At 39.4% G+C, this 14,819-nt stretch overlaps 1 protein-coding gene across 1 annotated transcript; it reads right to left on the reverse strand.

Moving 5' to 3' along the window:
* Positions 1-8,495: 8,495 nt before the first annotated feature.
* On the reverse strand, positions 8,496-14,195 carry LOC113021755 (butyrophilin-like protein 2). The gene is made up of 3 exons (XM_080301544.1): positions 13,657-14,195; positions 11,254-11,595; positions 8,496-9,312 (listed from the first exon to the last, which is right to left on the reverse strand). The coding sequence occupies exons 1-3, from the start codon at positions 13,730-13,732 to the stop codon at positions 8,999-9,001; spliced, it is 732 nt and encodes a 243-aa protein (XP_080157670.1). The 5' UTR covers positions 13,733-14,195; the 3' UTR covers positions 8,496-8,998.
* Between the last annotated feature and the right edge of the window lie 624 nt (positions 14,196-14,819).

A 14,819-nucleotide genomic window follows, 5' to 3' on the forward strand; every position in this document is an offset into this window, starting at 1 on the left:
GTTTCTCGCTATGGCAGAGGAATGGGGAATTCAACAAAAGGTCACCACAATTGGAACAGACAGTGCACGAACCATGGTGGCTGCCGTAAGACACCTCCCATTCCAACACATGCCTTGTGTTGCTCACATCTTGCAAAGAACCATCACTGTTAGCCTTGCTGATAGTGGGTTTACTGCATTAGCAAAATGTTGCAAGATAGTCGGTCACTTTAAACACAGCCCTGCTAATATGGAGGAACTACACCAGGAGCAAACAAGACTGGGGGAACAGAAAGAGCCGCTCATACAGGATGTTTCCACACGGTGGAATTCAACGCTGGATATGGTTTCGCATCTACTAAAGAATCAAGAGTCTGTTTTTGCTGCTTTAGACAAACAAAGCACAAGCTAGTCATTTTAACTCCATCAGAGCTGGTAAAACCCCAAAAGCTGGCAACTGTCCTTGAGCCATGCAGGTAAATAAAACAATTTTTTAACTAATTGTTACTGTTTCTTTAAAAAGCTCTATGGTTGACAGTCATCATGTAGATTAATAATTCCTTTCTGGAACTGTCTCCTACAGGTTTGTGACTGGGCTTCTTGGAGGTGAGATATATCTCTCATGTTCAGTGGTTTTACCTGCTTTCTGCCACCTGCATCACACCATGGAGTTCTCCGATGATGACTCAAACTACATGGTGAAATTTAAGACTGCCTTCACAAAGGACCTATCCTAACGTGTAGCTACACTTAACCATCAGTGGCTCAAGATAGGTACTGTGCGTGACCCACGCTTTAAGGATTTAAAGTGTCTTGCAAGGGGAGAGCAATACGAGGTTTGGGCCAGCCTTTAAGCCCTGCTGCAGGAACAGTGTAAAGATGCCACCACAAAGGAGCCAGCAAAGACAAAGAGCCTCTTCTGTGATTGTGATTCAGATGAGGAAGCCCTGTGTAACAGGGCTCTGAGTTTGTACAGAGCAGAATCCACCATCAGCCTGACAGACTGCCCAGGTGATGGTCCAGTCGAGCAGGGACCTACATGGATATTAAAATTACCCACAATAATTATTTTATCTGAGCTGAGCACTAAATCAGATAAAAACTCTGTGTAAGGCCCATAGTTGATAACAAATAAGACTGGTTTTTGAGTTTTCCAGCTAGCATCAGGCTTTCAAATCAATCTTGTGGTGGCGCTGTCACTTGGTGTTCGCTCACTCTGTGGTAGAGTATCACTTCATGTTCCTGCTCAAACACAGTGGTGTTTCTGAGTAGCTTATCTGCTTAGCAATTTAATTAAAAACTTTTAAATACATTATTTTTTCATAGTATAATCTTTGCGTGCTTCATCCGAAGCACACTTTCTGTGTACCCACTACCTAATTTATAGCCAAAGTATTCACTCACTGTGTCTGTACTGTTTCGCTAGCTTAGCTTAGCTTGTAGCCGACTCGTTAGCACCATGGCTACTTCACCTGTCCCTCCTGCACTTTCCTGCTCATTGTGTCAGATGTTTAGTTACTCCTCGGCCTCCTTTAGCAGTAATGATACTTGTAACAAATGTAGCATATTTGCAGCTCTGGAGGCCAGGATTACTGGATTACTGAATTGGAGACTCGGCTTAGCACCCTTCATTCACCCTTGGCTAGCCAGGCCCCTGTAGCTGGTGCAGCCGAAGATAGCATAGGCCCCGCTAGCTGTTCCCCGGCAGACCCCAGGCAGCTGGGGAAAGAGGGCGGCTGGGTGACGGTGAGGAGGAAGCATAGTCCTAAACAGAAGCCCCAGGTACACCACCAACCCGTTCATGTGTCTAACCGTTTTTCCCCACTCGGCGACACACCCGCCGGGGGTCAAACTCTGGTAATTGGTGATTCTGTTCTCAGACATGTGAAGCTAGAGACACCAGCAACCATAGTCAATTGTCTTCCAGGGGCCAGAGCAGGCGACATTGAAGGAAATTTAAAACTGCTGGCTAAGGGTAAACGTAAATTCAGTAAAATCATAATTCACGTCGGCAGTAATGACACAATCAGTATTGAATCGGTGTGTAACTTTGCCAAAACATTGTCGGACTCTGTAGTTTTCTTTGGTCCCCTCCCCAATCAGACCAGGAGTGACATGTTAGCCGCATGTTCTCCTTAAATTGCTGGCTGTCTGAGTGGTGTCCCAGAAACGATGTGGGCTTCATAGATAATTGGCAAACCTTCTGGAGGAAACCTGGTCTTGTTAGGAGAGACGGCATCCATCCCACTTTGGATGGAGCAGCTCTCATTTCTGGAAATATAGACAAATTTATTAAGCCCCCCAAAATATGACTATCCAGAGTTGGGACCAGGAAGCACAGTTGCAGTCTTACACGCCTCTCTGCAACTTCTCTCCTCCTGTTACCCCCCCCCCCCCCCCCAAAAACCCATCTCCACAGAGACTGTGTCAGCTCCCAAAAAGACAAAAAACAAACTAAAAACCAGCAACAAACAACTTAAACATAAAACAAATCAAAAAGAAAGAACAATACAGTATCCTGGTTGCAGCAGGATGATTATGTTAGTTTAAATGAATCAACACCCCCGAGTCATTCTAACTACCAGAAATCTCGAAGCACAGGTCGAGGGGGCGGTGTAGCAGCAATTTTTCACACCAGCCTATTAATTAATGAAAGACCAAGACAGACTTTTAATTCATTTGAAAGCCTGATGCTTAGCCTCAGAAACCAGTCTTACTTGTTATCATCTATCGTCCACCTGGGCCTTACACAGAGTTTCTGTCTGATGTCTCAGACTTTATATCTAATTTAGTTCTGAGCTCAGATAAAATAATTATTGTGGGTGATTTTAACATCCATGTAGATGCTAAAAATGACAGCCTCAACATGGCATTTAATCTGTTATTAGACTCAATTGGCTTCTCTCAAAATGTAAAAGAACCCACCCACCACTTTAATCACACTCTAGATCTTGTTTTAACATATGGCAGAGAAACTGAACATTTAACAGTGTTTCCTGAAAACCCTCTCCTGTCTGATCATTTCCTGATAACATTTACAATAATTGATTACACAGCAGTGAAGAGTAGACTTTATCACAGTAGATGTCTTTCTGAAAGTGCTGTAACTAAGTTTAAGAATATAATCCACCCACTGTTATCATCTTCAATGCCCTGTACCAACATAGAGCAGATACTGTATCTCCTGTGAAAAAGAGAGTCTCAAATCAGAAGTACTTGATTCCCTGGTATAACTCCTTAAAGCCAGAACATCTTACTATTCGTCACTGATTGAAGAAAATAAGAACAACCCCAGGTTTCTCTTCAGCGCTGTAGCCAGGCTGACAAAAAGTAAGAGTACTGTTGAGCCAACCATCCCTTTAACGTTAATATTAACAACAACATAAAACCTGGATGAGAGGGACCACATTTCTGCTTCTCAATTCAGATCAAACTGAGGTTATTGTACTCGGCCCTGAAAAGCTTAGAAATATGGTGTCTAACAAGATTCTTATTCTGGATGGCATTAGCTTGGCCTCCAGTAACACTGTGAGGAACCTTTGAGTCATTTTTGACCAGGACATGTCCTTCAACGCACATATTAAACAAATATGTAAGACTGCTTTCTTCCATTTGTGCAACATCTCTAAAGTTAGAAATATCCTGTCTCTTAGTGACGCTGAAAAACTAGTTCATGCATTTATTACTTCCAGGCTGGACGACTGTAATTCATTATTATCAGGATGTCCTAAAACTCCCTGAAAAGCCTTCAGCTAATCCAAAATGCTGCAGCAAGAGTCCTGACAGGGACTAGAAAGAGAGAGCATATTTCTCCTGTTTTGGCTTCCCTTCATTGGCTTCCTGTTAAATCCAGAATTGAATTCAAAATCCTGCTCCTCACATACAAGGTCTTAAATAATCAGGCCCCATCTTATCTTAATGACCTTGTAGTACCATATCACCATATAAAGTGCCTTGAAGTGACTGTTGTTGTGATTTGTTGCTGTATAAATAGATAAATAAATTGAATTAACTGAAATGCTGTTAATAATGTGAATGCACAAATTGGAGCAGCATCATCTGAAAACAAGTCAGAAGACACAAAAACTAATCACTGTGGGTGTGTTAGAACTCAAAAAAAAAAAATTTGTTCTTGGTTTACTTTATTTTTTGGGGTTATTTATAAGGTTTGTTTGTAGGTTAATAAATGGTTAATTTTGTTTTGGGGTTTTTTTTGTTGTTTATCTGTGTAAGTCAGCCAGAAAGAACTGTAGGGCCATTTTCTATAAACAAAGGGACTGGTATGGGACCAGCATACACTGGGGTGGGCCTACTTTTTTTCTGTTTGTTTGTTTTTTTTAAAATCACACCAGGAGAAGCAGCAGGAAACAACATATAATGAATCTTTGTTTACTGCTCGCCAAACTGGATAAATAAACCGTAAAACGCAACTTTCACATTTTGGGCATTTTGATTTATGGATCTCAAGGATCACCATCGGACTAAAGTTATTGGATCGTCTTTTGGGGAATTTAAACGGACTTGCTGCTTGAGGCCTGGATTAACGCGCCACTCATTCATCAAAACTGGTGAGTGATATTATTGTTTAAGCTGTAAAGGAAAACGGTGAAGCTATTAAGAGTTTGAAAAAATATTTTCACTACAAAGACTGATGAACTGAGTTTTGATGTCCCAAATTGATACATAATTGGATAGCTAACTGAAATATGCTGACACGTGTTGTGGAAATGTTTGCTCCCTGGAATCAACATCTGTTAAAAGAAGACATGTTTGTCGATTAGGGCTGTGCAATATGATGACATTAATACATCAATCGTTTCACATTATACGCTATCGATTGTTTCATGGTGTTGCAAAATACACTGTTTATGGTCATTTTTTCCCCCTTTTCTACCACCTACATAAGAATCATATGAGAGAGAGTTTACGTATGAGAAGGAAAAAAGAGCCGCCAGGTGCTCAAAATAAACCTTAGACTCAAACGTTAGAACAGGCTTTTCCCCGCAGCACGCTGTGAAATAAATACTCACAAAGAAAATGGCAGCTGTTACAACTTATGTCTAAAAATGTATAGTTTCATGCATCGGCCACTCAACTCCAGGTACACGCCCAGCTGAAAACACTTCACATAAGTCAAGTTGCCCGAGATTCACAGAATATACACTATTTTGTGAGATATATCGACAAATGTCTTAATTCAAGTTCGAGTTCAAAATATAAACAAGACTCAAAGTACATGGAGAAAATCTCTGCATTAATGACATCACATAAAAATGTCAATGAAGTGTCTTGTGAATTTGTCAAGTTTATTAAATGCTACCATGATGCAAATGATTTGCAAGAATCATCAAGTTTGCAACTACCAGAAGAAGTGAAAAGGTTAACTGTGTATTTTCAGTCCAAGGTGACAGGATTCTTTGTTTTTATGTATAATGTAAAGGTTTGGTTGCAGGAAGTATAGCTTACTAGGGTATATTAGACTTAACAGTTACTATATACAGTAATGGACTTCTATACATTTTACATCAGATTAAAACTTTGGGTGTAAGATTTAGATAATTAATTATTAAAAGCTAGACATTTTAAATGAGAATAAGAAAGAAAAGTATGTCTTTGTGCCCCCTCTTCCCTGTTAATGCCCTATCGGCCCCCCTGGCTAAACTTTGCTAGATCCGCCCCTGCACAGTTACCAGCCGTCAGCTGCTTAGAAAAGGATCCTGGTGTAGAAAGTAATAATAAATAAATTCTAACAACAGCTTATCAAGCTTAAACGTGCTGCTGTTGTTCAGCCGGAAAAAGCCGATCAGCTGATCATTAATCAGTTTCATGATTGAAGTAGCAGCAGGAGAGGGAGGGGGAGAGGATGAGAGGCAGTCGCTCCATATATCAGTTGTTAAGCTTAACGCTGGAATGCTTTACAAACATTCAGAGATGAACTTACACACTTGCTTTACTTCTGTCTGGGATCACTTCGGAGATGAAATGCCGGTTTGGTAGCGAGGCTCCGAATGCTCAACCAGACAACAGGTCTTGCACGCCACAGCCGCTCTATCTCCAATATCCGATCCAATAATTTAGGTCAGTATTGGACCAATACCGATACGTTATATCGGATCGGTCCATCTCTAGTAATAAATACTGCATCTGAATCACAGGCCATCATACCCAAACAAAGTCAAAAATAACCTCAGATGGGTGAGATGATGGTAAAGAAGGTTGATGCTTCAGCTCAAGCAACGCAGCAAACACAGCTTCAATCTCCTACTTTGACTGAGAACTCTCAGAATGAGATTGTTAACAACATGCAAAGACAAAATGACATTGCTACTCTACTTGTAAAACAAAACTTATCTTCTGTCCTCCCAGCCAGAAACATCCTTGTGTTTGATGGAGACCATTTACAGTATAGATTATTTATGAATGCCTTTGAAAACAGAGCAGAAGCTAAAACTGATAACTGGAGTGATTGTTTGCACTTTTTAGAGTAGTTCATTAGAGGGCAGCCTAAAGACTTGGTGCATAGTTGTCAGTATTTACTTCCTGAGCAGGGCTATTCCAGAACTAAACAGCTTCCTGAAGAACATTTTGGAAATGAAAGTAAAATTGCACACATGAAGATTATGAGTTGGACACCTATAAAAAGTGAAGATGTGAAAGGTCTTCAGTCATTTTCTCCAAGGATGTTCAAATCTAACACAACAAATTGTTTATATGAAGGAGCTGGATTTGCCTTTAAACATGAGAATGATTGTTTTGAAACTCCCATACAAACTGACTGAAAAATGGAGAGTTGTTGCTTATACGCTGCCAGAACGAAATGTTTACAGAGCAGTGTTAACTTATCTGGTTGCCTTTATAATAAAATAAGTGAAAGTACCATCATTTCCAGTGTTTGACAATATCCAAGACTCACAATCTGGGAGCTCTAAAGTTTCAAGTTCCAGTTTTTCCACAAATTTCAGCACAGTTCCAGGAGTCAAAACTCAATCAGCTAAAAACAAGACCACCTACACTGTCCTCCATAGTTGCTTGTTTTCTTCACAGAGTAATCATTTATTGGAGAAATTTATGCCATTTAAAGCTAAAATGCATCAGGATAAGTTGATTTTTATCAAGGAAAGGGGAATTTGTTTTGGTTGTCTGAAAGTTGGGCATACAATCAAAAAGATTGTAGGAGTCATTTGGATTGCAATATGTGTCACCTAAAGCACCCAGGGGTTCTTCATATAGCGCAAAAGGAACCAGGTGCATCCTCAGAACAAACCCAACAGACGACAACCTCCCATGTCAACTTCTCAACTGCAACCTGTGGTGGCAGATTTCTTTTCTCATACATTAATCACATATTTTAATTGTATCACATTAGTAAGAGTAATATCACTTTCTCACTTTCATGTGCACTACAAATGGGCCTTATGCTCTACACACACACTTGACACAGTGAGGCCATTGTTAGTTCATGGGAGACATTAAACAGATAGTGAGACTCCTGTTTATAAGGGATGTAAACCCTTAGGTGAAAGCCAAGCAGAAAACAAGGTCATAATTCTCTCTGAGAGGGAGAAGATTTTAAGGATGGGGCTGAAGGTATAGCCCCCTGGTGAGAGGGGCCAATATGTAAGAGTTCTTTGTCTGTCTATGCATTGAAAGATGTTAGGGTGGGGAAATTTCAGAGATGATCCTAGTGTTTTGGCTGGGATGTTTCTCTCCATATTGCAATATGTTATTAAACCATTTCAAAACGCTCACTGGATGTGTTGCAGGTTATTTAAAAGTTCCACAACATTTCCCAATTATCTATGAAGCCCACATCGTTTCTGGGACACCACTCAGACAGCCAGCAATTTAAGGAGAACATGCGGCTAAACATGTCACTCCTGGTCCAACTGGGGAGGGGACCAGAGAAAAATACAGAGTCTGACATTGGTTAAATTTCCCTCAATGTCACCTGCTCTGGTCTCTGGAGGACAATTGTCTGTCTTTACCTTCGAATGTCTCAGAACAGAATCACCAATTACCACAGTTTGATTCCTGGCAGGTGTGTCACCGAGTGGGGAAAAATGGTTAGATACATGTACCTGGAGCTTCTGTTTAGGACTACGCTTCCTCCTCACCATCACCCAGCCATCCTGTTTCCCTGGCTGCTCAGGACAATATGCTGGGGCCTATGCTACCTTCAGCTGCACCGGCTACAGGGGCCTGGCTAGCTATGGGTTGTTCAAAGCTGCGACATCGAGTCTCCAATTCATTAATCCTCCAGAGCTGCAAATAGGCTACATTTATTACAAGTATTGATTTTACTAAAGGAGGCTGAGGAGTAACTAGACGTCTCACACACTGAGCAGGAAAGTGCAGGAGGTACAAGTGAAGAATCCATGCTGCTACTGAGTCAGCTACAAGTCAAGCTAGCAAATCCCTAAAGACATAGTGAGTGAATACTGTGACTATATTTAGCGAGTGAATCAACAGAGTGCTTCAAGTTAGGGCATGTGAAAATTATACTATGAAATAAGACGTTAGATATAAGTTTTTAATTAAACTGGCTACACAGATAAGCTACACAAAAACACCACTGTGTCGTAACAGCAACAAAAAATGATAGTCTAGAGAGAGCCAACACCAAGTGAGAGCACCACCCAGAATGTGAATATGATGTCATTAACATTTAAAAATTAAAAATAAAGCAGAGTAAGATTTACCATGAGAGTGTTATTTCAAGAGCCCGTGAGCATTCTCAGGTTTAAAAAGACATCAAGATATTGATGTGAGCTTGGGGCATCATGTGAGAGTTCATAAACAAATCAGTCACAACAGCAATGTTCATATTTTATAATATACAGTATATTTTTGTGAGTTTAGTTTTTTAACATTAGGTTAGGAGCTGACCGCTTTTTTTCAGCATGCACATCGTCTCTACTGAAGCCAAATCTTTTTTTTTTTTTTATGTTCATGTTTTCATAATTTAGCTTTCAGCCTTTCCTCCCAGACCACATTCTTAGTGTTCAATCTAAGCACATATTCATACTTTGATCTTCAAACTTCTTTGAAGAATTATATCCCACTCACCATGATGCACACAGATCTCTGAAGAAATCCGATGCCACTTTTCCATCTGTGTGGCTACACAGCGATAACAGCCAGGCTCAGTCACAGTAGTCTGGACGATGACGTGAAAGCGACCTTGTTGTTCTTCATCCTGCACCGTCTTAGAAGGAAGTGTTTTGTTGTCACTGTCCCACCACTCAACTGTAGGTTTAGGAGAAGCACCTGGAACTTCACACTCCAGCAGCCCATTTTCTTTAAGTATTGTGACATACGGTTTTGGAGCTGCGCCTGTGAGCACATCATAGACAACAAACAACAGTGTTAACAATGTAACAATATGACATGTTGTCATCAATTGTTTCTACTGTTTCTGCATAAATTAGTTAGTTTGAGAAAAAGCAAAGCAGAGTACCACCTTAATCCTCCAGCATTGTTAACATGGGTCTGTAAAGTTTTTACCGTACATAACACTCATACCTTATAAAGAGATGAGTTTGGGCAAATTTGCAGAGAAAGAGAGAATGCTGCATTACAGCAGCTAGTCTATATATCCTTTGGTTGCAATCAGGGGCGATTCTAGGATTCCTTGCAATTAATATTAACAGAATATGCTACTTGCAAATCCAGTCTTTTTCAGCTTTGAAAAACTTAATTCAACTTTGTAAACATCAAAATTTTACCTTTGAAAATTATATAATCAGTTAAATGACCTATTGTCAGAATTATTTTGAATGAATAATCACAATTTTCAATATAATACACCACAAAGGCTCAGTTGTGTTGACCACAATTTTCAAAGTTATTTTAAAAACTATTTGTACCATATAAGAGAAACAATAACAGTGGAGCTACTCATGTCATGTTTATGTTTGGAACTTTGATTTATTTTTGGGGGGTTTACAGGGTTTGTTTGGAGGTGTGGTCCTCAACTTTTGATCAGCTGTAAAACAGCTAGTTTCAGTTTAAGCGCTGTTTTCAATAAATTGCATGCTCATTCCCATGTCTTGTTGCATGGTCTACTTGGAACCTTGTTAAGAAATATGATTTTCATAAATAAATAAATAGATAAAAAAAATCAATCAAAATATGATTTTTTGCCCTTTTTCAAGTGGTCATAAACTTTTGATTGGGACTGTATGTTGTGTTGTTATTCATCTCAGGTTGAATTTGCCTAATTTTAAACTGTTTCTGTTGTTACACAAACCTTACAATTGAGGGAGTACTGTCTTTTTAACCATGGCTTCTAATAAACAAAGGAAAAAAAAACAACAGTAAAATAAAACTAGCACACGAGTCTTAAAAGAGATGTGATCTGTCCCATGTTCTCTAACAAGGCAATGCAAAAAAAAGTTTCAAAAATATATGCATCAAATAATTTAAATGTAATATTACAGCATTAGGTTTGATTATGCTGCCCAAACATAAACCAAATCATCAAATAGAAGCTGTAACTTGGGTGCAAACAAAAGCAGAGGAAAGACTTCATATCGTCTTTTTTCCATTTCTTTGCCTTTTGTTTTTTAAGTAGAAATAAAAATTTTATTTAACATGAGAATAGAATAGCCCTTTGCCATTGTACACAGATGACGAAACTGTACATGTAAAATGGCTGAAACATCTGAAAGGTATTAGAGATTACAATAAATACTTTTTAAATATAAAAAAATACAATCCCCGTTAACTATGATTGTATAGCACACCAACATTGTAGCATAATTTTTTTTATGTGCGGATAAAAAAAACAATATCATAAACATTTTTGCTTTAACCGTGGACTGTTAATAAAGATAATCTTTAGACCTTATGTAGTTCTCACCAAAACAAGTACCTGTTTGTCTTTTCCTACTTACACGTTCACATAAACACAAACGAGCATGTTATCATCAGTATCGGCACAAACAGGACTCACCTGGAAAGTTTCGGCTCTTTAATACAGGCTCTGAAAAGGAAAAAGAAACAGGTTAGTAGTGGTAGGTTCTCATTAAGTTGGCAGTCAAATAAATGCAGTGTTTATAGCTGCATTCACAGAGATTTTATTTTTTTTTAGGGCACCTCAGATTTTTGATATGGTGCAGGCACAGGACCAGCATGATTATGGGAAGGTCTCAGTTTGTTTTCACTAAATATTGCAAATATCACTGCAGGTGTGCTGTAGGAGTGAGGCCCTGCCAGTAGTGCATGCTGACTGTTTCATCTGTAAATAATCAGCTGGTTTATAACAGCACTCACCAACAACAAGCTCAATGCGGAAGATTTTTTCTCTGGGCTTTATTTCTGGGAATATACAGGTATAGGTGCCTTTGTCCTCCAGCCTAGTTTGTTTTAGTCTTATGGAGGCGTTTCCATACTTCAGCTCTTCTGGATAATGTGAGACTCGACCTTTGAACTCCACATCTTGACCTGGCAGACCATTATTGTAATGACTGCGATTACGATACATGAACACCTCCTTTCGAGGGACTTCTTTAACCCAGTCAAACAGCATTGACTCAATGTTCTCATTGGTGTCGAGGGAACAGGGTAAAATAACATCATCATCTTCTCGCACAGTCACTCTGGCCACTGGTGTCTCTGAAAGACAAAGCATGTTTTAAACAGGGATAAGGATAGAAGAAAGTCAGGTATGAGGCAGGGGCAGCCAATCAGAAGAAAATTGGCTTAAAGCTCAATGTTTTTATTTCAGAAACTAAAAAACAGTTCAGACTCGATTTGTAGCTTTCACGAAGATTAAAAACATATAAACATCACAATGCATTCACAATTAAAACCCTTCTTTATTTTTTCCTACAACAAGAATTCATATTTATTTAGTTACCCTTCATATTTTCCTGTTGTCATCACAGTCCCACCTGTAGCGCCACAGTTTGTATGACTGATTTAAATAGAAGCTGAAGGAGCTGAAGAGCTTGTTACAGAGAGGACTAACTCAGAGGCTGCACCAAGGCCCAGACTGGGATAAACTGTTCCAGTAGTGTCCAAGAATAAAACATGGAGCTGGAAATGAGTATGATAGCTCATCTTTACTGCATGTATTACATTTCTGTTTACAGAAGTCAGAGGGTGAGGTCCATTAAAGAGAATAAATAAGAATATTTATTTCTGCTAATATGACTGCATCCACATGAAATGCTCCTCCATCCTACCAACACACAGCTCCACCTGAGTAACATATATGTGATGACGCTGTATAAATTTTTTTCTGTAAATAGAAATATCGGCTTATTCATGATTACTTTTCTAATCTTAGAAATATTCTGAATCCTCAGCAGCTTTATAACTGTAACAGTTTTCTATAACATTACAGCTGACAGCAGCCCTGACATGTCTGTGAGCTGCTGCTTGGTTTTCTTTGTTCTGATTTTTGTCTTTCTGTTTTTGGCCACACTCATCAGCCGACCTACAGGCATTTACTCTGTTATCATACTGTTGTCATGTTGTACCAGCTGTTAGCATTTGACTGCAGCATTTGTGCTGTTTTCAGCCTCCTCAGAAGGATTTCATTTTAAAGTTTAAGGCCCCATCAAATACTGCAAGTTACTACAAAGCTGTGTGGAAAGATTGTGAAATAATTTCTGGTTTGGGGCAAAGATCTTCACATGATTAAGGAGGAATTTATCAACCTCTTAATATCCAGCAGGTCACCAGTGAACCACATGTGCTAGTGTTAGGTGTAGACTGGCTTTTAACTACATGCTAAACAAGCAGGGTTTCAGAAAGTAGATGTTGCCTCTCAGTTCAAGTGTCTCATGAGCATTTTGGTCTTGCAGTTCTTCTCGTATGATATTTCTATTTAAGTGTGGCAAGTACATAAAAAAATTCATATAAAGAGGTAGAAGTGAACATAATCCTGCCCCCGACCAGCTCACCAGGACCAGGTGGCTCATCAGAGGTTAACACAAATTCAGGCAGCAACAGTGTCAACACTGTGAGGCCAAACATTTTTCACTGATAAAGATTGGAAACACATCCAGTCTGCGTCCTTTTCACCAGCTGAGCTCTCAAAAATCTGCCAGTTTGAAGCTGCACATCAGAGTCAGTAACAGCCTCATGTTAATGGGCCACACAGTGTTTTAACTCTGACTGTAAAAACCTCAGGAAATGGAAACAGGGTAGAGCCACTCTCCATCCTTTTGGGGCCTGGCTGTGCCACTCCCTTTAAAACTGGCAGCAGGTGGAGCTGTAGTAACACATACAAGGAAAAATGAACTTTATATACTTGCCTACTTATGTGTTTATGGATGACTTCTGCCCTCATTTTACTAATTAAGGATAATAATAATAATTTTATATCATTGTTGATGTATCTGAATCTCAATTGTTTCAGTTTGTAAAGAAAAAATAAAACACACGTGTGTTTGCAGGAAACACAAACCGCTAACAAATACGCCACACCTGAAAAAAAGTCAGGGTGAAATAATGAGATAATCTGATCGTAAAAAATAAAAAGAACATTTTCACATTTATCTGCTCATTATTTCAACATCAAAATCCGGATGCGTTAAACGCTGATGTCACAGGTGTAGATGCCGCAGTCATCCACCCGCTACAGCAGCAGCGTTAAAGCTCCATCCGCTGCTGTGAAACGTGACAGCGCCTGCACACATGATCAGTCTAAATCAATGAGCTTCTTACCGGATTCAGCAGCAAACGTCCGTCCGGACAAAGTCAGGAAACAGAAGCTCAGAAACAGAAGTGGTGGAAGCTCCATGTCTGCAGAAACCCTCTGAGGATCAAATACGGCAATTATTCAGTGTAACCAAGATCCGAGCCACCCCTCTCCTCTCAGCACTGACGCAGTAAAAAAACAGTTTCAGTTTCTAGTGTCTTAAAGCACTCCGCCATATCTGCCATAGTTTCCGGTGTATTACGTCACAACGTCATGGACTTTTAGATTTCACCTTTATAATATCAGTGACAGTTATACAGAAACAGTGACAGGAGGAAGATTAATGAGCAGAGTCTGTTTATAGAAACAGATACAGGCTGATGTAAGAGAGGAGAGGACCATCTCCAGCCTTTATGGTCAAAGCCAGCTGCAGTTTTTGACTCTTGAAGATTACTAAAATAAAATAAAATAAAATAAATAGTTAAGCGTTACTATATTACCTTTGTTGGTTGTTTCCCCCCCCCTACATCTGTATGAAATCTGCATAAAACAAAGAAAAAACGATGGCAAGGTTAGCAATTAGTAGGACTTACCTCTGACTACTTCAAAATAAAAATGTAAATCATTTAAGATAATTTTATATAATTTCCAAGGATTTTGAAAGTATGATGTTGTGGAGGTATGTAAGAGAGATCCCAAGTGATACACTTGATTAATCAGGTCTTAATTCAAGTTTTTGTAAGAAAAAAAATAATTATGAAGCTTATGAGTAAGTTAAATAAGGAAGATCTATGGTCTCACATCTGTCTGCTCCCAGCTGCTGGCTAAATCTAAGCTTCACACCACTCCACTTTCCCACGCTGTCAGGCTGCCAGCCACACATAACGTCACACAATGAGCCATCAATAACAAGAGCCAAACAGGTAGCACTACACCTAATCAATATTTTAAAATTTTTCTCAGTCACTTTGGCTCAATTCTCACAGCAGGAAATTCTCCACTCTTCATGCAGTTCTCACAAACATCAGGGCATTTTTCATAACACAGTCTCACCTGCGCAAAAGACTCTCCACCAATCAAAACCAGTCAATCACTCCAACTGTGTGATGAATGAATAAAAACCTTTCATCAGACTTTAAAGACTGAGTCACCAATGTGTTTAGTTTTTGTTTCATGAAACCTCACTGCC

This window comes from Astatotilapia calliptera, chromosome 5 (genome assembly GCF_964374335.1).
Source record: "Astatotilapia calliptera chromosome 5, fAstCal68.1, whole genome shotgun sequence".
NCBI classification, from domain to species: Eukaryota; Metazoa; Chordata; class Actinopteri; order Cichliformes; family Cichlidae; genus Astatotilapia; species Astatotilapia calliptera.